At 39.0% G+C, this 23,121-nt stretch overlaps 1 protein-coding gene across 1 annotated transcript in view; it reads right to left on the reverse strand.

The window, feature by feature from the left end:
• LOC115216185 (UPF0415 protein C7orf25 homolog) overlaps window positions 1-23,121 on the reverse strand; it is a 454,440-nt gene that overhangs the window by 12,638 nt on the left and 418,681 nt on the right. Inside the window, 5 exon segments of the mRNA XM_036506579.1 lie at window positions 1,552-1,632; window positions 6,170-6,250; window positions 8,574-8,758; window positions 18,285-18,759; window positions 18,762-19,459. Of these exon segments, the coding sequence (XP_036362472.1) occupies window positions 1,552-1,632; window positions 6,170-6,250; window positions 8,574-8,758; window positions 18,285-18,759; window positions 18,762-19,459 (1,520 nt within the window).

Raw genomic sequence — 23,121 nt, forward strand, 5'->3', positions numbered from 1 at the left:
AGATATTACTGCTTAGAAGAATTATGACAACCATTCAAAAGATACAGACACTCCACCACACACACACACACCATTATATTCACATCCATTGTAGCATTACATACTATAAAGTGATAGTGTCAAAGCATTTTGCCATACATCTACAAACTAGATGCTGACATAATTCCACTGGATTAAAAATTAATTAATTAATTTTATTAAATTAAAGAATACAAACTATAAACGAGATGAATTTTAAGGGAGGAGGGCGGGGGGTGGGAGCAACCAAATTAATTTAACCTTTCCCCTCCCCACCGCCATTCCACTATCTGAGTGGAACTTATTTTATCAGCCCCAAGAAAGATGAAATGCAAAGTCAACGTTTGTGAGATTTGAACTCTTAACACAAACAAAACTATCTAAATACTGCAAAGTAATTCTATCTGTCACTCACTGATGCAATCTTTTGGCCTCCCTAATTAAACTAAATTTAATTAATGAAATAATTACTGCATTTGATGGCGTAAAAGACACACAGACATATTAGGTGCATTCCATTTTTAGCAACGCATTTTGAAGAAAGAAGTTTTAATGCATTCAAGCATGTCAAATTTAATGCAATCAAGCAGAACATTACAAGAGGACGTTAGATGGAACAGAAAACATCACTCTCTATCTTTTTATCCATTTCAGTCATTAGACTGCAGCCATGCTGGGGCAGCAGCCTGAAGTATTTTTTTTATAGTAAAGATTGTTTGCCAACATAACATAGCAGTCCTGGTTTAGGATGAATGTTGCTGTAATTTAGCCCCAGGAGACATCATCTCCAGCTGGCTATACAACATGATCTGTGTCCTTATATTTTCAAACAAGGGAATCTAGCACCCGCCTACTTAGCTCAAAACAATATCAGTGTATCATGATTTTTGGGCTATTTCCCTTCATCAGCACAGAATAATTGTTCGGTTAGAGGTGGCGCTGCCAAATTCCCGTTCGATATATATAGTTTTCAAAGTGACAACTAGTCACTGATTTATAAATTAGAAAATTACTATTTTTTAAAATAGTAATTTTCTAAGTATTTTCTTAGTCAAATGAATCAACCTCAGTACATATTTTTTTAAGCCTGGTGCTTATGATATCAATCACTTTTGCTGAACTGCTAAGTTATGGGATGTAAACACACCAACACAAGTTGTCAAGCAGGGGTAGGAGACAGACACACACTCACACACATACACATATAATGGGCTTCTTTCAGTTTCCCTCTACTAAATCCATTCACAAGGCTTTGGTCAGTCCGAGGCTATAGCAGAAGGTACTTGTCCAAGGTGCCATGCTGTGGGACTGAACCCAGTGGTTGGGAAGCAAACTTGTACCACACAATATTGTTATTGTTATGGAGTCAGGTAAAGTAGAAGAAACTGTCTAGACTAAAATTAGCCTTTAGTCAGGTACAAAATTTACTTATGCATGACCCAAATTCGCATATTGTACCTGGGGTGATTTTTTTTTTGAGACTTTTAAGCCATCAAATACAATATTAATTAAATTAGAAGTGATATTACTAACCTTTGGGATAGGTTTCGCAAATTTCTCTTTTTCTTCTGTCAGAGCTCTTGATGCATGAATGAAAACAGCAAACGTCACACCCTGGAATTAAACAAAGAAGACATTACAACAGCAAAAACAGTAAAGATTCAAAATATCCTGCCCAGGAATTGAACACAGAAGATAATATTTGAAAAACATATTGACAGGTGCAGGCATGGATGTGTGGTTAAATCCATGGATGCGTGGTTCAGTCCTGCTGCATGGCAACTTGGGCAAGGGTCTTCTGGTACAGCTCCTATCAAAGTGTCTAACCCATGCCATCATGGAAAACACATTAAATGATGATGGTGGTGGTGGTGGTGGTGGTGGTGATGGTGAAAGAACTAGCAATGGAGGTAATTAAAGCATGGAAGCTGCAAACAGAAACAGCCTATAAAATAATAGGCACCTTCATCATCATCATCATCATCATCATTTAATATCTGTTGTCCATGCTGGCATGGGTTGGACAGTTTGACTAGGCTGGCACGTTGGAAGGCTGCACCAGGCTCCAGTCCGATTTGGAATGGTTTTCTATGGCTGGATGCCCTTCCTAATGCCAACCACTCCGAGAGTGTAATGGGTGCTTTTATGTGCCACCAGCATGGGTGCCATTTGCGTATCACTGGTATCTGCTACGACTATGATTTTGCTCGGCCTCATGGGTCTTCTTCTGAAGCACAACATAATACCAAAGGAATTAATAAGGGTTTCAAATTTTTCCACAAGGGCAGCAATTTAGCAGTGGGGGTGAATTGATTACATCGACAAACCCCAGTGTGTAACTGGTACCTATTTTATCAACCACAAGAGGATGAAAGGTAAAGTCGACCTCAGTGGAATTTGAACTCAGAACGTAGCAGCAGGCGAAATACCACTAAGCATTTCGCCCGGCATGCTAGCAATTCTTATTTCTTTATTGCCCACAAGGGGCTAAACATAGAGGGGACAAACAAGGACAGACAAAGAGATTAAGTCGGTTACATCGACCCCAGTACGTAACTGGTACTTAATTTATCGACCACGAATGGATGAAAAGTAAAGTCGATATCGGCAGAATTTTAACTCAGAATGTAACAGCAGACGAAATACCGCTAGGCATTTCGCCCAGCATGCTAATAATTCTGTCAGCTTGCCACCTTCATTTTGGGAACAATGATAGAATATACAAACAGCTACATGATCGAAACACCAGGACTTACAAATACAGTGGCGGCCAAAATGTTCAGAACGGCATTGTTTTCGTCAGAAAAGTAGATATAATTTTTTATCAAAGTTGTTTTATATTCTATAATTTTCACAAAATAAATACGATATTATTTGGTATAGTAATGCTATTTTCTATACATACAGTTGTGGCCAAAATGTTCAGAACGGCATTGTTTTCGTCAGAAAAGTAGATATAATTTTTTATCAAAGTTGTTTTATATTCTATAATTTTCACAAAATAAATACGATATTATTTGGTATAGTAATGCTATTTTCTATACATACAGTTGTGGCCAAAATGTTCAGAACGGCATTGTTTTCGTCAGAAAAGTAAGTATAAGTTTTTATCAAAGTAGTTTTATATTCTATAATTTTCACAGACAATAAATACGATATTATTTGTTGTCTGAGATTTTGGTGTAATTTGAGAGGATAATACAAAAGTCAAATGACTGAAACAAGTAAAAGAGTAAAGGTATGATGCATATACTTTTGTTTCAGTCATTTGACTGCGGCCATGCTGGATCACCACCTTTAGTCAAGCAAATCGACCCCAGGACTTATTCTGAGTTAACCTCATACTTATTCTATCGTTTTTTTTTGCCGAACTGCTAAGTTACGGGCACATTAACACACTAACATCAGTTGTCAAGTGATGTTGGGGAGATAAATACATACTAACACACACGCACATACATAATATATATTACTCTTTACTCTTTTACTTGTTTCAGTCATTTGACTGTGGCCATGCTGGAGCACCACCTTTAGTCAAGCAAATCAACCCCAGAGCTTATTCTTTGTAAGCCCAGTACTTATTCTATCAGTCTTTTTTGCCGAACCACTAAGTTACAGGGATGCAAACACACCAGCATCGGTTGTCAAGCAATGTTGGGGGAACAAACACAGACACACAAAAATATACGCACACATATACGACACACAAACATATACAAATACATATATATACATATACGACTGGCTTTTTCCAGTTTCCATTTACCAAATCCACTCACAAGGCTTTGGTCAGCCCGAAGCTGTAGTAGAAGACACTTGCCTGAGGTGCCATGCAGTGGGACTGAACCCGGGACCATGTGGTTGGTAAGCTAGCTACGTACCACACAGTGACTCCTGTGCCAACATACATATATATATATATATATATATATATACACACACGCACACACACATATACAATTGGCTTCTTGCAGTTTCCATCTACCAAATCCACTCACAAGGATTTGGTCAGCCTGAGGCGATAGTAGAAGACACTTACCCAAGGTGCCATGCAGTGGGACTGAGCCTGGAATCATGCAGTTGGTAAGCAAGCTACTTACTACACAGCCACGGCTGTACGTGTATGTGCACTATTTTGTTTAGGTTGTGTTGTTTTTACTGTATTGAAGTCTTCTAAATAATAGACGGTCAGAGCCTAGTAATGCCATTTTCTATACATACAGTTGTGGCCAAAATGTTCAGAATGGCATTGTTTTCGTCAGAAAAGTAAGTAGAAGTTTTTATCAAAGTAGTTTTATATTCTATAATTTTCACAGACAATAAATACGATATTATTTGTTATTGTCTGAGATTTTGGTGTAATTTGAGAGGATAATACAAAAGTTATGGATGATTTAGTGATTTACTGCAAAATCCATGGCGGCCAAAACGATCAGAATGGTTGAAAAAATAACAAAATAATGAAAAATGACTGAGAATACTGGAATTATTTAATATTTAGTGTGAATCCCTTTAGCTTCAATCACACTCTTACATCTTCGACTGCATGAGGAAATTAAATTTTCAATTTCTTGCTGGGTGATCTTATTCCATTCTTCCTGAAGGGCATTCCATAATTGCTCAGTTGTTTTAGGATTTCTGGCTTTCGAACATTCTCCTAGAATATTCCATACATTTTCAATAGGATTGAGATCTGGGCTTTGAGCAGGCCAATCCATAACAATAACCTTTTCAGCCTTGAGGAAGTTCATGACCACCTTAGCCTTGTGACATAGGGCATTGTCCTGCATGAATATGGGTGGTCGCTTAGTTGAATTTCTCAGCACAGGCAAGACATGATCTGTGTAAGCTTAGTACTTACTTTATTGGCATCTTTTGCCAAACCGCTAAGTTACAGGGACACAAACACACCACCATTGGTTGTCAAGCGATGTTGGGGGGACAAATGCAAACACACACACACACACACACATATATATATATATATATATATATACACACACACATATATATGACGGGCTTCTTTCAGTTTCTGTCTACCAAATCCACTCACAAGGCTTTGGTCGGCCCAAAGCTATATAGAAGACATTTGCCCAAGTTCAGTAGGACTGAACCTGGAACCATGTGGTTGGTAAGGAAGCTAATTATCACACAGCCCCTCCTGCGCCTTTATATCGACCTTTATATCAACCCCAGTGCATGACTGGTACTTTATTTTATTGACCTTGTAAGATGAGAAAAAATAATAATCCATTGTAGCCACAAGGCCTGAAATTTTGGGTAAGGTGGTGGGTAAGTCGATTACATTGACCCCAAGGCTCAACTGGTACTTTGTTTAACTGACTGTAAAAGGATGAAAGGCACAGTCGACCTCAGCAGAATTAGAACTGATGAATGAAATGCCACAAAGCATTTCGCCCAGTGTGCTAACAATTCTGCCAGCTCATAATCTTAGAGTATACAATGGTTTCAAATTTTGGCACAAGGCCAGCAATTTCCAGGGAGTGGCAAGTTGATTACATCGACCCAAGAACACATCTGGTACCTATTTTATCAACTCTGCAAAGATGAAAGGCAAAGTCAACCCCAGCAGAATTTGAACTCAGAACCTAGCGGCAGATGAAATACCACATTTCACCCAGTGTGCTAACAATTCTGCCAGCTCACCGCCTTAAGAGTATACATTAATAATGATAATGAACCAGTGTACCATAGGCACAAGGCCCTCAAATTTAGGGGAGTGGGGGAAGCTGATTACATCAACCCCAGTGTTTAACTGGTACTTATTTCATTGACCACAAAAGGAAGAATGGCAAAGTTGACCTCAGCAGAATTTGAACTCAGAATGTAAAGATGGACAAAATATTGCTGAGCATTTTGTCTGGAATTTTAATGACTCTGCAAAGTTGCTGCCTCATGAGGAATAATAAGAATATGATACTAATGTCTTTGGGAAAGGCATGAATTTCATGCATTCTTCCTCTTTCCACTCTGAATGAGAAGGAAAAACAAAAATACAAAGAATCTAAATCCATTCTGAAAGAAAAACAGGAAAGAAAAAAAAAAAGGAAAAGGAGAAGGGAAGAATAGAGAGGAGGAGGAGAAGAAGAAGTAGAAGACAGCCAGATTAACAAAGAAAATAAATTTTTACTTGATTTTCAGCTGCTCGGACATAACCAGAGTTTGCTGTCATTGTAACGGCCTTCAAGGAGTCTCCGGTGCCGAATATAATCTGTTGAGAGTAGATAAAGATTGACATATGAGTGGAATGCTTGGCTGAATGAAGGGATAGAGAAATTGATACATACATACAATACACACACACATACATACATACATACATATATATATATATATATATATATATATATATTATATATATATATATATATATATTTATTATATAGAAGGAGCTTCTACAGGACTAGAACTGTTTCATTCAAGAGAAATCTTCCTGAAGATTTCTCTTGAATGAAACAGTTCTAGTCCTGTAGAAGCTCCTTCTATATAATAAATTAATTTTACTCTGCTATGTATTGAGTACCTTATTTACTGTGGTTAACCCCGAATCAACCCGGGACCTACATATATATATATATATATATATATATATCAACATGCATACATATATATAGATATACATACATATACACACACACTCATATATATATATATATATACATACATACACACATATATGGTAGTGGTTGTTAACGAGGTGTTTGTGATTGTGGTGGATGTGTTGTAGCCGTGGTGGAAGTGCTGATGATGAAGACAATGATGGTATGTTGATTAAGACAACAGAAGAGAGAGAGAGGGAGAGAGCAATAAACAAACAAAAATTCCATACAGCATTTAAGCGTTTCCTGACCAAGCCATTCCAAGCTCAAATCCCACTAGAGCTTACCACATTTGCTATTCATTGTTTGGAACCAATAAAATATCAGTAACCTAAGACAAAGGTTTATTCAATCAACCATTCTCTGCTTCTTAAAAACGAACAAGAATTTTATAAAAGGAAAAAATATTTTTGCTTGCTTTGCTTCTCTCTCTCTAGTTCTATTCTCCTCTCTCTTTTCCCAGCTGGGGTACCGATGTGTCCCCTCAACAGCAAGATACCTTCTTTGACCTCTCTATCATACTTTAGCCTCTCATCACCCAACACAAAGCCATCACCCTCAATATTACTCTTTCCTCTGTTGAGGTGGGGTCTGTTCTCAAGGCCTTGCGAATTATCTGGTGACTTCTCTGGTGCCAGTACTATGTAAAAAGCACCCGGGTATATTCTGTAAAGTAGTTGGCATTAGGAAGGACATCTGGCCATTGAAACCAGGCTAAAGCAGACAGAAGAGCTTGATACATTCTCCTGGCTCATCAACTCTTGTCAACCCATCCAGTATATGCCAGGATGGAAAAGGAGACCCTTGAGGCTCCACATAAGATTTTGTTGTTAAAATATATCAGCAATAAACAGGTTGTAATTTTACAATTCTTTTATTCTTTTACTTGTTTCAGTCATTTGACTGCAGCCATGCTGGAGTACCAGCTTTAGTTGAATGAATCGACCCCCAGGACATTTTCTTTGTAAGCCTAGTACTTATTCTAATAATCTCTTTTGCTGAACTTCTAAGTTATAGGAGCGTAAACACATCAACATTTGGTTCTCAAGCAATGATGGACACACACACATATTCGATGGGCTTCTTTCAGTTTCCGCCAACCAAATCCACTAACAAGGCTTTGGTTGGCCCGAGGCTATTGTAGAAAATACTTGCCCAAGGTACCAACCATGTGGTTGGGAAGCAAGCTTATTACCACAGTCATGTCTGCACCTATAAAAAGTATTCTAACAAGTTTTTTTTAAACAGTTCCTAATAATACAGTTCTATATTTAAGAGATGAGGAATTATGTACATTATTTACAGTTGACAGATACTTGCCTTCATCTTGTTTGTTGTTAACACAATGTTTTGGCTGATATGCTTTCCAGCCTTCATCAGGTGTCTTGGGGCAATTTTGAACCTGGGTTCTCACTCCTAAGGTGTTTTTTGATATTATTATTATTCAGGTCACTGCCTGAAATCAAACTCGGAATCTTGAAGTTAGTAGTCAGTGCTCTTAACCACTACGCCATATGCATGGGCATATGGCTTAGTGGTTATTTCGAGTTTGATTCAAGGCAGTGACCTGAATAATAATAATAATAATAATATCAAAAAATACCTTAGGAATGAAAACCCAGGTTCGAAATTTCCCCAAGACACCTGATGAAGGCTGGAGGGTATATCAGTCGAAACGTTGTGTTAACAACAAACAAGATGAGGACAAATATCCGTCAAATGTAAATAAAGTTCCTAATAATTAATTATAAAAATATAAGATTTTTAAAAATACCAAATGGCTCTGAGGGTCCACTCAAGTAAAATAGCAAAAAAAGGAAAAACAAATGGTTGAGAACCATTGTGTTAAATGATGATACTGTCTGCTTCTGTGTTTTATTTCCTTAGATTTTTTCTCTGAAAAAAACAAAACAAAAAGAGTAAGAGATAACAAACCTTTGACCTTTCTTTCAATTTGCTGGTCAATGGTAGAGAATAAGCCCTTTGAGAAGGACTGTCAGGGACAATCTTGACCTTAGATATCAGTTCTTCAGCTCGTTGTCGTTCTGATTTTCCACCCAGAGTATCCAGTATTGTCCGAAAGTCCCTCATTGCAGTCTCACAGCAGCACAGCTTCTTCCCTGCAATGGTTAAGAAATATCGAAGCAGTGAGCTGAAAGCAGAGTGGTGTGTGTGTGTGTGTGTGTGTGAGAGAGAGAGAGAGAGAAAGAATAAGCCAGTGGTTCCCAAACATTTTCAGGGTTGCCGCTCCGTTGACACTCAGACCACATTCCTAGTGCCCCCACTCAAACTAACCATCACAAACATAGATCTAATGAACCCATTATTTTGTTGTTTTTACATGAATCACTACCCCTTATTGCCCCACTTCAACACCTCCTTGGAACTTTCCACTGCCTCCAGGGGGTTAATACTGCCTACTTTGGGAACCACTGGAGCAGACAATGGTTAACCCTCTGGCATTCAGAGTATTCTGCCAAATGCAATGCTTATTTATTCACATTGTTTTCTAATTAATCATGCATTGTCTTGTACCTTTTAAGATTTCAATGATGAGATTATTTTTAAAATGACATTGTAGGGTAGGTGTGAGAGGCTGGATCTGGCTGTTTCAAAAATAAAACCAGTAGAATATTTGTGCAGGATAGCACCAGTTTAAATGCTAAAGAGTTAAAAGTGGTTCTAGAAGTAGAGACGGTCTGTTGTGGATGGGATGAAGATGATGGTGATGGCTTTGAAAGTGTTGATGATGATTGTTGTTTATAGCCCCAAATCAGCACTGACTGAACAGATTTGTTATGATCAAAAGCATTCCAGCACTGACCATCTCACCTTACTTCCTGGCACAATGAGCCCAGGGTGATATTATCCAATATGGTCTTCTCTCATAACAGAATGCTAGAAATACTTAGCTTTTCTTCTTTTTTTGTGTTTAAAAGACGGCTTAAAATTAATCTTTCAAATATTTGTTCTTTTATTCTTTTGCGAGTTTGTCTTTGAACTATGACCATGCTACAGCACCACCTTGAAAGGTTTAGTTGAACAAATCAATCCCTGTACTGATTCTATCAATCTCTTTTGATGAATGGCTAAGTTACAGGAACATAAACCAACACCAGTTGCCAGGCGGAAGTGAAACAAACACAAAGACACGCGCACACACACACACACACAATCAAATATTCAAAAGGCTTCCACACTGTCTCCATTTACCAAATTCACTTACAAGATATTAATCGGCCCAGGGCTATAGTAGAAAACATTTACCCAAGGTGCTAGCAAGGTGGGACTGAACCTGAAACCACATAGTTGCAAGGTAAGCTTCTTAACTATTCAGCCATGCCTAGCAACCCAGCACAATTCATAGAAAAATTTATGACAGAATCTGCATAGAGAAAGCTTGCATTCTCAACACAAATCCTGTCAGAAAATTGTGCTAACAATATGTTCAGACTAAAAAAACCAAACCTTTTTCTAGTCCCCTAAAGAACATTCCTAGATGCCCAAACTCCTCATTGTTTGGATGACTTTAGAAATACAGTAAGGATTTTATATAAATGCAAAATAATAATCCTTTTTACTAAAGGCACAAAGCCTGAAATTTTGTGAAAGGGACTTAGTCAATTACATCGACCCCAGTGAGCAACTGGTACTTATTTTATCAACCCTGGAGGGATAAAAGGCAGAGTCAGCCTTGACAGAATTTGAACTCAGAATGAAAGGATAGATGAAATACCACCAAACATTTTGGCAGCAAACAATTCTGCCAAATGATAACAACAACAACAATCGTTCCTACTACAGGCACAAGGACTGAAACTTTGAGGGAGGTGACTAATCGATTACATCGACCCCAGATGAAAGGCAAATTGGCTCCGGCAGAATTTGAACTTAGAATGTGAAGACGGACAAAATGCTGCTAATGATAATAATAAAAATAATCTTTTCTACTCTAGGCACAAGGCCTGAAATTTTTTTTAGGGAAGGGGCCCAGTTGATTAGATCGATCTCAGTATGCAACTGGTACTTGATTTATCAACCCTGGAGGGATGAAAGGCAGAGTCAGCCTTGATAGAATTTGAACTCAGAACGAAAGAATAGATGAAATGCCAGAATTTGGTGGAATTTGAACTCAGAAAATGAAAATAAACAAAATGCTGCTAAGCATTTCACCCGAATAATAATAATGATGATGATGATGATAATAATATTTTCTATGATAGGCACAAGACTTGAAATTTGGGGGAAGGGGACAGTCGATTACATTGACTCCAGTTCTCAACTGGTATTTATTTTATCGACCCCCAAAAGAATGAAAAGCAAAGCTACCCCCGGCAGCATTTGAACTCGGAACATGTAAGCAGTTCACCTGGCATGCTAACATTGCTACCAGCTCGCCACCTGAATAATAATAATAATAATGATGATAATGATAATAATAATAATGATAATAATAATAATCCTTTCTACGGGAAGTACAAGGCCTAAAATTTGGGGGAAGGGATTAAGTTGATTACATCGATCCCAGTGCGCAACCGGTACCTATTTAATCAATGCTGAAAAGCAAAGTCGACCTTGGTGGAATCTGAACTCAGAACATAGTGACAGACGAAATACAGCTCAGCATTTTGCCTGGCGTGCTAACAATTCTGCCAGCTCACCACGTTGTTGTTGTTGTTGTTGTTTAATAATAATAATAATAATAATCCTTTCCACTATTGGCATAAGGCCTGATAATATTAATAACCCTTTCTAATTTTTGCACAACGGGAGCAATTTTGATGAAAAGGAGTAAGTTGATCCCATTGACCTGAAAGGATGAAAGGCAAAGCTGATCTTAGTAGCATTTGAACTCACAACTTAAAGATCCAAAAGAAATGTTGCTAAGCATTTTTGTCTGACGTGCTAACGATTCAGGCAGCTAAATAATTGTTAGAAAAATGACGAGAGGAAATTGGTCGACCAAATTCCCCTCAAATCCCACCATGCCATCCAGTACAGAGGGGACATGCTGGACAATGTAATCCTAGATACACAATGCCTAGGAAAAAGAATGTGTGATCATTACTGGAATGTCAACAAGCCTAGATCTGTCAGCTGGTATCCGGACTCACCTGGGACCAAACAAAATCAACAACAATTACTTCATACAGAAGAGCGGGAAACCAACTTTTCATGCCACTCCTGCCCACCACCGTTCAATCACAAATACTACATAACGCCACCCTGACAACATCATCACTAATATGACAACTACCACCACCACTACCCCACCAGCATCAACACTACTGCCTCATCGTCCACCTCTTACTGCTACCCTCAGCATTCAATCACAACCACTACTGTCATTGTTATTACATCAACCACCCCAATACAACTGTCTCCACTACTACTGCTACCACCACCATCACCACCACCACCACAATGAAGTGTCGTTTCTTCAAAAGAAGAAGTGAACCTTGGCTCCAGGAGAGAAATCTTTACCTACGTCAACAGTTGTCATGGTAACCATCTCACACATCTTTCTCACATATGTATGTGGAGACTAGAGAAGGTGACTGTGAGGATAAAAGGAGGCGAGATGAATGTTTGCGTACGTATATATGTATTACATATGTGTGTGTGCATGTATGTATATATACATGAGCATTTATATACATACATATATACACATCATACATATCTATACACACAAACAAATATACGTACTTGCATACAAATATATGTGTGTCAATATATATATATTCTCTTTTTTCTTTACTCACTTTTACTTGTTTCAGTCATTTGACTGTGGCCATGCTGGAGCACCGCCTTCTAGTTGAGTAATTCGACCCCAGAACTTATTCTTTGTAAGCCTAGTACTTATTCTATCAGTCTCTTTTGCTGAACTGCTAAGTTACGGGGATGTAAACACACCAGCATCAGTTGTCAAGCAATGGTGGGGGGACAGACACACAAACATATACACACATACATATATATACATATATACAACGGGTTTCTACCAAATCCACTCACAAGGCTTTGGTCGACCCGATGCTATAGTAGAAGACACTTGCCCAAGGTGCCACGCAATGGAAATGAACCCGGAACCATGTGGTTGGTAAGCAAGCTACTTACCACACAGCCACTCCTGTGCCTATATATATATATATATATATTCATATTCATATAATTATATGGATATATCTATGTATATGCATATATATATATATATATATACACACACACATATATTTGTATGCAAGTATGTATATTTGTGTGTATAGATATGTATGAGGTGTATATATATATATGCCTATATACAGGTATATGTAGGTATAACATACATACACATACTTGTATATATATATATATATATATATATGCATATATATGCATGAATATGTGTATATATGAATGTATGTATATATGTACACATAAGTGCAGTCATGGCTGTGTGGTAAGAAGCCTACTTCCTAACCATATGGTTCTGGATTAAGTTCCAGTGTGTGGCACCTTGGGCCAGTATCTTCTACTATAGCCCCAGGATGACCAAAGTCCTGTGAGTGGTTTTGGTAGACAGAAACTGGATGTGTGTGTGATTGCATTGGTTTGTTTATGTCCCCTATAACTTAGCAGTTTGGCAAAAAAGAAACCGATTGAACAAGTACCAGGCTTAAGAAAAAAATAAGCCCGGGAGTTGATTCATTTGATTAGAAACACTTAAAGGTCGTGCCCTGCCATGGCTGCTGTCCAATGACTGAAACAAGTAAACGATGCAAGAGATATATATGTAAATAGGTATGTGAATATATATATATGTGTGTATATATATATATATATACATGAGCACATATATATATGTATGTGTATAAATATATGTATGTATATATATATATATACATACACACATACACTAGAGTGGATGCAAGTGCTAATATATATGATTTATAAAAACATGTGACATATTAATAAAAATCTGTAAATATAAAACCATCCAGATTTCTGAGTACCTTATTTCTTCTAATATATACATATAAATATATATATATATATATATATATATATATATATATATAAATAATGTATTTTATATATATTTAGGTGCAGGAATGGCTGTGTGGTAAGTAGCTTGCTTACCAACCACATGGTTCTGGGTTCAGTCTCACTGTGTAGCACCTTGGGCAAATGCCTTCTTCTATAGCCTCAGGCTGACCAGAGCTTTGTGAGAGGATTTTGGAAACTGAAAGAAGCCCATCACATATATGTGTATAGATATCTCTGTGTGTGTCTTTGTGTCTGTGTTTGTCCCCCACCACCACAGTTTGACAACCGGTGTTGGTGTGTTTATGACCCTGTAACTTAGCAATTTGGCAAAACAGACCGATAGAATAAGCATCAGGCTTTAAAAAAAATAAGTACTACGTGGGGGGATGATACATTCAACTAAAAGTTCATCCGGGTTGTGCACCAGCATGGCTGCAATCTAATGACTGGGACAAGTGAAAGACAGAAGATATAATTCGATAGAAGCTGCAACCAATGACCCCTACCATCTTTATAAGGAAAGTTTGTTCTTTCAGATGCTGGTTCCACTTAAAAAGTACCTGTGCTGGTGCTGCATAAAAGCACCTGTGCCGGCGGGACATAAAAAGCCCCCAGATTACACTGTTAAGTGGTTGGCATTAGGAAGGGCATCCAGCGCTAAAAACCATGCTACAAAAGACACCTGGAGTCTGGACAGCTTCCTACTAGTCGGTTCCATTTCAAAGTATCCAACCCATGCCAGCATGAAAAGCAGACGTTAAATGATGATGATGATGATATATATAAATGTGGAGTGTTTTTTAAGACATTATGATTGGAAAGCTCTGATTTCCAGTACTCAGTGTTGTTCATTTTCAATCATCAGTGGTAAAGTAAGCCTGGTTTATTTTTGAATATCCACCGTCTGAATAGTGTTTGAAGTACGAAATGAAAGTTTGAAGGAAATGTTTATCCTGACATCCTTTTGTTTAAAAGCCTTTGTGAATGACATGCACAAGAAGCAGAAATGAAATCAAAAGCATGAGCTTGAAGTAGCTGTTTTCGCATGTGTTGTTTCACAAAGGTTTTGAAATGAAAGAACATAAAGAAAAGTGCTTCCTTCAAACTTTCATTTCATATTTCTAAAAACATTGATATAGGCATAGAGTGGCTGTGTGGTAAGCAGCTTGCTTACGAACCACATGGTTCCAGGTTTAGTCCCACTGCGTGGCACCTTGGGCAAGTGTCTTCGGCTATAGCCTCGGGCCGACCAAAGCCTTGTGAGTGGATTTGTAGATGGAAACTGAAAGAAGCCCGTTGTATATATGTGTGTATATATATGTTTGTGTGTTGTGTTTGCCCCCCCTCCTCCAAAATCGCTTGACAACCTATGCTAGTGTGTTTACGTCCCCGTAACTTAGCGGTTCGGCAAAAGATACTGATAGAATAAGTCCTGGGGTCGATTTCCTCGACTAAAGGCGGCGCTCCAGCATGGCCACAGTCAAATGACTGAAAAATTGAAATGAATAAATAGGGAATATTAAAAAAAAAAACAAGGCTTGATTTACCGGCTATGATTGGAAAGGAGCAACTCTGGGTACTGGAAATTGAAGACTTTCTGTTATAATGTATTACAGAATACTCTTACGTATTGAGTCCAGGAATTTGTTACTTCTGGTGAAGTCCCATTGCCTGATATCTTGGGCAAGTACCTTCTACTCTAGCATTGGGCTGACCAAAGCCGTGTGAGCGGATTTGGTAGATGTAAATTGAAAGAAGCCTATCACAGTTTTACAGCTATTTGTGTGTGTGTGTGTGTGTGTGTATTTTTCCCTCATTTTAAATCTGGGTTTTGTCCTCGTGAACGGGGGTGGTCGGATCCACCTCAATGCCACAGCAACTGCCCTCACACCATCTCAACAGGTTTTGGGTGTCTTCCTTTCTCAAGCCAACCCTCACAATCACCTCTTCCACCAGTCCCCTCCTCCGTCTACCTCGCTTTCGTGGTCCATTTACCTCAAACTCAAGCACCCTCTTCAGAACATGCTCCTCATCCCTCCTCAACATGCCCATACCACCATGCTCCATTCGCCCTTACCAGCTGTTCCACTGATTCCTCCAACTCCAGCTGGTATATATATATATATATCTCATCATCCTCATCATCATCATTTAGCGTCCGCTTTCCATGCTAGCATGGGTTGGACGGTTCAACTGGGGTCTGTGAAGCCAGAAGGCTGCATGAGGCCCAGTCTGATCTGGCAGTGTTTCTACGGCTGGATGCCCTTCCTAACGCCAACCACTCTGTGAGTGTAGTGGGTGCTTTTTACGTGCCACCCGCACAGGTGCCAGACGGAGCTGGGAAACGGCCACGGACGGATGGTGCTTTTTACGTGCCACCGGCACGGGGGCCAGGCGAGGCTGATGCATACATATATGTACATACCTACATATATATATTTATTTCATTGTATATATATATATATATATATGCATATATGGGTACAGGACATCAAAAAAACATTGAACACAATGAAAAACGAAAACATAAAAACAACTTTTTTTTTAATGAAAAACATAAAAAACGAACTTTTTTTCGAACAATGAAAAAGAACAAACAGAGAAACGAGACATGCAACATAAAGAATATTTCCCTTCTTCACTTGTTCGTGTTTTGAAGGCAAGGACAATATGTGACTTCGTTGAAACCGTTCTTCCCGCAAAGCAAATTAAATAAAATTTGGGATTTTTTGCTGTTAAGCCAAGACAATAGAAAAATATATATATCTAAACACACACACGCACACACACACACATATATGTATTTGCGTGTGTGTGTTTATCTCCCCCCCACCGCTTGAAAACCAATTGGTGTGTTTACGCATCTGTAATTTAATGGTTCTGCAAAAGAGACCGATCGAATAAGTACTAGGCTTACAAAGAATAAGTCTTAGGGTCGATTTGTTCAACTAAAGGTGCTGTTCCAGCATGACCACAGTCAAATGACTGAAACAAGTAAAAGAATAAAAATACATACACACACATGTATATATACATATACAGTAATTCCTCACGTTACAAGGATCTGCTTTGTAAGACCCTGGGTTTATGAACTTTGGTGACTTTTATTTTCTGCTTATAGGTGCAGGAGTAGCTGTGTGGTAAGTAGCTTGCTTACCAACCACATGGTTCCGGGTTCAGTCCCACTGTATGGAACCTTGGGCAAGAGTCTTCTACTATAGCCTTGGGCTGACCAAAGCCTTGTGAGTGGATTTGGTAGATGGAAAATGAAAGAAGCCTGTTGTGTATGTGTGTGTGTATATGTTTGTGTGTCTGTGTTTGTCCCCCCCAACATCGCTTGACAACAGATGCTGGTGTGTTAACACCTCCGTAACTTAGTGGTTCGGCAAAAGAGATCGATAGAATATGTACTAGGTTTACAAAGAATAAGTCCTGGGGTCGATTTGCTCAACTAAAGGTGGTGCTACAGCATGGCCGCAGTCAAATGACTGAAACAAGTAAAAGAGTAAAAAAGAGTTTTCACTTTGCAAGCATTCTCCGGGAAGGAATTAACTTGTATACCAAGGCATTATGGCATATCTTTTATCTTTAACTTGTTTCATTCTTTGGACAGTGGCCATGTTGGAGCACCACCATTAAAAGGTTTTAACAAAATGAATCGACCCCAGGACTTATTTTTTTCTTAAGCTGGGTACTTACCCTATGGGTCTCTTATGCTTAAAATACTACTTGACAACTGATATTGGTGTGTTTACATTCCCATGACTTAACAGTTCAGCAAACGAGACTGATAGAATAAGCACCAGATTCAAAAAATAAGTACTGGGGTTGATATATTCAGTTAAAAATTCTCCAAGATGGTGCCCTAGCATGGCTACAGTCTAATTTCTCATAACTGAAATTTCAAAGTTATGAAATAATACATAATTACTAGGCTGAGGAAAAAGTTTGTGCACTGTGTTAAAATAATGCGTTTTTTTCATATAATTTTGTGGTGTTCATTCAGCTCATCTCATATTCAGTGGTGACTCACTGTGTTCATCAAAAACGCGCTTTGTTTCAACAAGACAATGCAAAGCTGCATACTGCCAGAAAGACCAGCAACAAGATTGAAGAATTGGACAGTGTAGAAGTTCTGCCACATCCAGCCTACAGTCCAGACGTTGCTCCATCTAACTACGGTCTCTTCTGATCAATGCATCACTTTATGAAAGGTCACCAATTTGAGTCATTCGATGAAATTGAAGAAGCCTGTCAACAATTTTTTGATTCAAAGCCAAAGGATTGGTACTTTGACCAAATCTGAAAACACGCAGATCATTGGCAGAAGGTCGTGGAAAATAATGGTCTTTATTTTGAAGAATAGTTGTTGTAGTTTTTGAATAAATTCTTGCATAAAAAAGTTATTTTAACATGGCGCACAAACTTTTTTTCCAGCCTAGTAATTCAAGACAAATTGAATAAATAACTCTTTGCATTTGACAAAATAATCTAAATTTTAAAGGGTTAAGACTGTGGCCCACAACGGTTGAGGTCTGTTGAACGAAACAAGTGAAAGAAAAACAAATGGTCCATGCACTACCATGTGAAGCAGAAATACATAAAAGCAAACGGTACCTTTTAGGAAATCCAACATTTGAGGTAGGACTGGTTTCTCTCGTTCTTCTTTAGCTTGTAAGGTAAGGATTTTCTCAGGGAAAATGAAATTGCAGTGTCCATGTGTGACAGCAGAGACCAGAGTGATCAGAGTAGTGATGTCCAAATTGACGATTCGGATGTGGTCGGATCCGATAAAATTGATTCCTCTTTCGATAGTTGCCATTGATAAGGATGATGATGTACATGATGATGATGAAGAAGCATATGAAGAGGGATATGATGATGATGCAAATGTCAGTTGTTGTTGTGGTGGTGGTTTCTTGTTGATGCCTGACTGTAGGTTTCCAGGATGAGAAGCATCAGCAGTAAACATGATGGAGCTCATGTCAATGTTCTTGCCACCATTGTTGTCGGCATCAACACAGATTGCAGAATTGGCTGGGCTTTGCTGGGAATGCATTGACTGTGCCTGCGTCATGATGCACTTCTGAATCAGCAACAACAAACTGAGATTCTGCCGAGAATCTCCGTTGTTAGGAAGCCCCGCCCCCACCTCTTCATCCTCACCTTCCTCTTCCTCTTCCACTCCTCGATAAGCTGCCGTAAATGCAACATGGACTCGTCGATGGTGGTTTGCACCGTTTTCTCAATGTGCAGCAAGTGCTTGCAGTCTGCACTACTTTCATTGCAGACGGATGCACAACCAGACATTTCTAGCTGCTGAATATTCTGGTTGGGATTTGAACTTGATGACATGCTAGCACCAAGCAGAATGTTAGAACTGCTGTTGTGCACATCATCATGATCATGATCCTCATCATCATCGTCATCATCATCATCATCATCACTGAGAACAGTAGCATTGATATTATATTCACTAGAGTCACAAGCAACACCATCTTCACCATCACCGAGAGAATCACTATCATAATCATCATCATCATCTTCATCGTCATCATCAAAGTACTCTGGTACAGACATCAGCTTCTGCTTTGTTTCCGAACAAACTGGAACCACATCGCCATGGACACGGATGCCAAGTTGTTGAAGCCAATCAGCCATTGGCTGAGTGACTGCGTTGAAGAACACAAAATGTACCCTGGGGATGAGGTAGTTGATAGGATGTTGCTTTGCACATCTCAGGTAGTCTTTCACCTGACGAGTGATGCCACGCTCACTGAACTGACCCCGACCTAGAAGAAAGGAAAAACAAACAAGAAGCAAAAAGAAGGGTAAACAACAATGTAAATAAATATTAATGAGAATACAGTTCTATATTTAAGAGACGAGGAATTATTTACATTATTTGCATTTGATGGATATTTGTCCTCATCTTGTTGTTAACACAACATTTCAGCTGATATACCCTCCAGCCTTCATCAGGTATCTTGGGGAAATTTTGAACCTGGGTTCTCATTCCCAAGGTATTTTTAGATGTTGTTAGGTCACTGCTTGGAATTGAACTCGAAATCTTGGGGTTAGCAGCCCACGCTCTTAACCACTCTTGTAAATAATAATAATAACATTGTGGTTAAGAGCGCGGGCGACTAACCCCAAGATTTTGAGTTCGATTCCAGGTAGTAACCTGAATAATAATAATAATATAAAAAAATACTTTAGGAATGATAAAACCCAGGTTCAAGATTTCCCCAAGACACCTGATGAAGGCTGGAGGGTATATCAGCCAAAACGTTGCGTTAACAAACAAGATGAGGACAATTATCCGTCAAATGTAAATAATGTATCAATGAGCATGTTTCTCTTTTTAGGAATATAGATTTACTAGGAGGAGGAGAGGATTCCCAGTTCCCTCACTCCTGCCCCTTTTAGTTGCCTTTAATGCCATGCAGGGAATACGGTGACTGCATTCTACTGATCTATCCTACCCTCAGTCGCAGGGGTTTTGCTAGTTAACCCATAGCTGGGTTATCACTCCGGGCCAGAGTAGACCTGGGGACAATAGTGGTTAAGAGGTGGTTCCACACTCCTCAAACTCTGAAACAAGGGCCACAGGGTCCCACTAACGGATGCAGTTAATAGTCATACATTTGAGCTGGGAAATGAATGGAATGCCTGCTGTGTCTTGTGGCTACCCACTCCTAAAATAAATGGGGAATAGGCCTGGGTATGTATATATATATATATATATATATATATATATATTACATATATATCAATGAGAACAACAATGATGACGTGATGTTGATGATGATGATAGTGTTGATGATAATGATGATGGAGATGACAACAAGGATGATAATGATGGAAATAGCAGTGATGATAATAACTGGTATTATTACACTGGTTACAATGATGAATGTTCCAAAGGAGGTGAGCTGGCAGAAACATTAGCACACTGGGCAAAATGCTTAGCAGTATTTCATCAGTCTTTATGTTCTGAGTTCAAATATCACAAAGGTTAACTCTGCCTTTCATCCGTTCGAGGTCGATAAATTAGGTACCAGTTGCATTCTGGGTCGATCTAATAAACTGGCCCCTTTCCCAAAAATTTTGGGCCTTGTGCCTAGAGTGGAAAAGAATATTTCATGGACGTTAAGGCAGTGAGCTGGCAGGAACGTTAGCATGCCAGGTGAAATGCTTAGCGATATTTCACCTGTCTTTACATTCTGAGTTCAAATTCCACTGAGGACGACTTTGCCTTTCGTCCTTTTGGATCTGATAAATTAAGTACCAGTTGCATACTGGAGTCGATCTAATCAACTGGCTCCCTTCCCAAAAATTTCAAGCCTTGTGCCTAGAGTAGTAAAGAACGACGAGTGTCCAAGTAGATCCAATCAATGGAACTGTCTGCTCATGAACTTAACGAGCATGTGCGTATGTTGGGTGGCAGATGAGTTTTGGGGCGTACTTGTTTTTTGCCATTAAAATATTTTTCCTTGTAGTTTCTTAATAATAAGGCATTTTGTCAATAATTTGCTTTACCAATGTTTACGGCTTACTCTAAGCATGTATCTATGGCTTATGCTATCATCATCATAATCCTTTAATGTCCGTTTTCCATGCTGGCATGGGTTGGACGGTTTGACAGAGGACTGGCAAACCGGGAGGCTGCACCATGCTCCAATCTGATCTGGCAAGGTTTCTACAGCTGGATGCCCTTCCTAATGCCATGCACTCCAAGAGTGTAGTGGGTGCTTTTTACGTGCCCAACACGAGAGCCAGTCAAATAGCACTGGCATCAGCCACACTTAGACTATCGTATGGTACTTTTTACATGCCACTAGCACGAGAGCCAGTCGGATAGCACTGGCATCAGCCACATTTAGACAATGCTTTTTATGTGCCACCATCACAGGAGCCAGTCGGGGCGGGGGATCCAGCATCAACCACGTTCGGATGGTACTTTTTATGTGCCACCAGCATGACAAACCAGTCAGGCAGCAATGACATTGACCCATGCATGAACGGTGCTTATTACATTCTACCAGCATGGGAGCCAGTCAAGTGGTACTGGCAGCAGCCACAACTACAATTTCCATTTTGATTTTGATTTGATTCTGATTGTGATTTTGATTTAACTCAATAGGTCTCCTCAAGCTATACATATATATATAGAGAGAGAGAGAGCGAGAGAGAGAGAGCGAGAGAGAGATATTGTAATATTTCGGGATGGTCTTTTTTTTCTTTCTTGCCAAATATAAACACACACACTATATGTTTGTTCTTCCCTTGTTTATTATTGTTCTTATTTTATCTTATGTCCATTGTTTTCCATCACACACCTGTGACCTCTTCAACAACTCTTCCATCCCATATGTCTCCTTCTGCTCTGTATATATATATATATATATATGTATGGTTGTGGTCAGTTCAGTGAGTGAGACATTAATTCATCAGGTGGAAGGCTACCTGAGATGTGCAAAGCTACATCTTATCAACTACCTCGTTCCCAGGGTGCAATTTTGTGTTCTTTAATGCAGTCACTGAGCCAATGGCTGATTGGCTACATCAACTTGGCATTTTTGACCATGGTGATGTGGTTGCAGTTTGTCCGGAAACAAAGCAGATTTTCTATAGCTGGATGCCCTTCCTGTCTCCAACCTTCACTTCTTTCCAAGCAAAGTAATATTTCCCATGGCCAGACATGTTCTAGCGGAATATTGGAAATGAATGACACTTGTTTACAACTATCACATATGAAGTTAAGACAAGGAAACAGAAACACACACACGGCCCTGTTCAATCTGTAGAAAAGGTGTAGGTAGAAACTCTATAAGATGTACCTGGTCTAAGCTATAGACACGTGAAACAATATCAGAGGAAGGTTAACAGAGAAAATAGCTTTTGTGTGTGAAAGGTGCACAAATACAATTAACAATAAAAATGTACAGAAAAGAGACTCCATTAAATGCCATGGCGGAAAACTAGAAGTAGTTGATAGCTTCCATTATCTAGGTGACCATGACAGTAGTGAAGATTGATGCTCCAAGAACATAGCTGCTAGAATAAGAATAGGCTGGGCAAAGTTCAGAGAGCTCCTACTATTGTTGGTAACAAAGGGCCTCTCCCTCAGAATGAAAGGCAGGCTGTATGATGCCTGTGTGTGGACAGTCTTGCTACATGGCAGTGAAATGTATACTGTGGCTGCAGAGGACATATGAACACTTGAAATAAATGAAGTTAGTATGTTTCACTGGATGTGCAGTGTCAGTGTGCATACACAACAGAATGTAAACATCTTGAGAAAAAAGTTGTGCATACGATGTGTGAGATGTGGTGTGCAAAAGAGATGACTATGGTCATGTGATGCATATGGATGAGAACAGCTATGTGAAGAATTGCTGATCTCTGACAGTGGAGGGAACCTGTGGAAGAAGTAGACCCAGGAATACAT

The sequence above is a fragment of the Octopus sinensis genome, linkage group LG10 (assembly GCF_006345805.1).
Source record: "Octopus sinensis linkage group LG10, ASM634580v1, whole genome shotgun sequence".
NCBI lineage: Eukaryota > Metazoa > Mollusca > Cephalopoda > Octopoda > Octopodidae > Octopus > Octopus sinensis.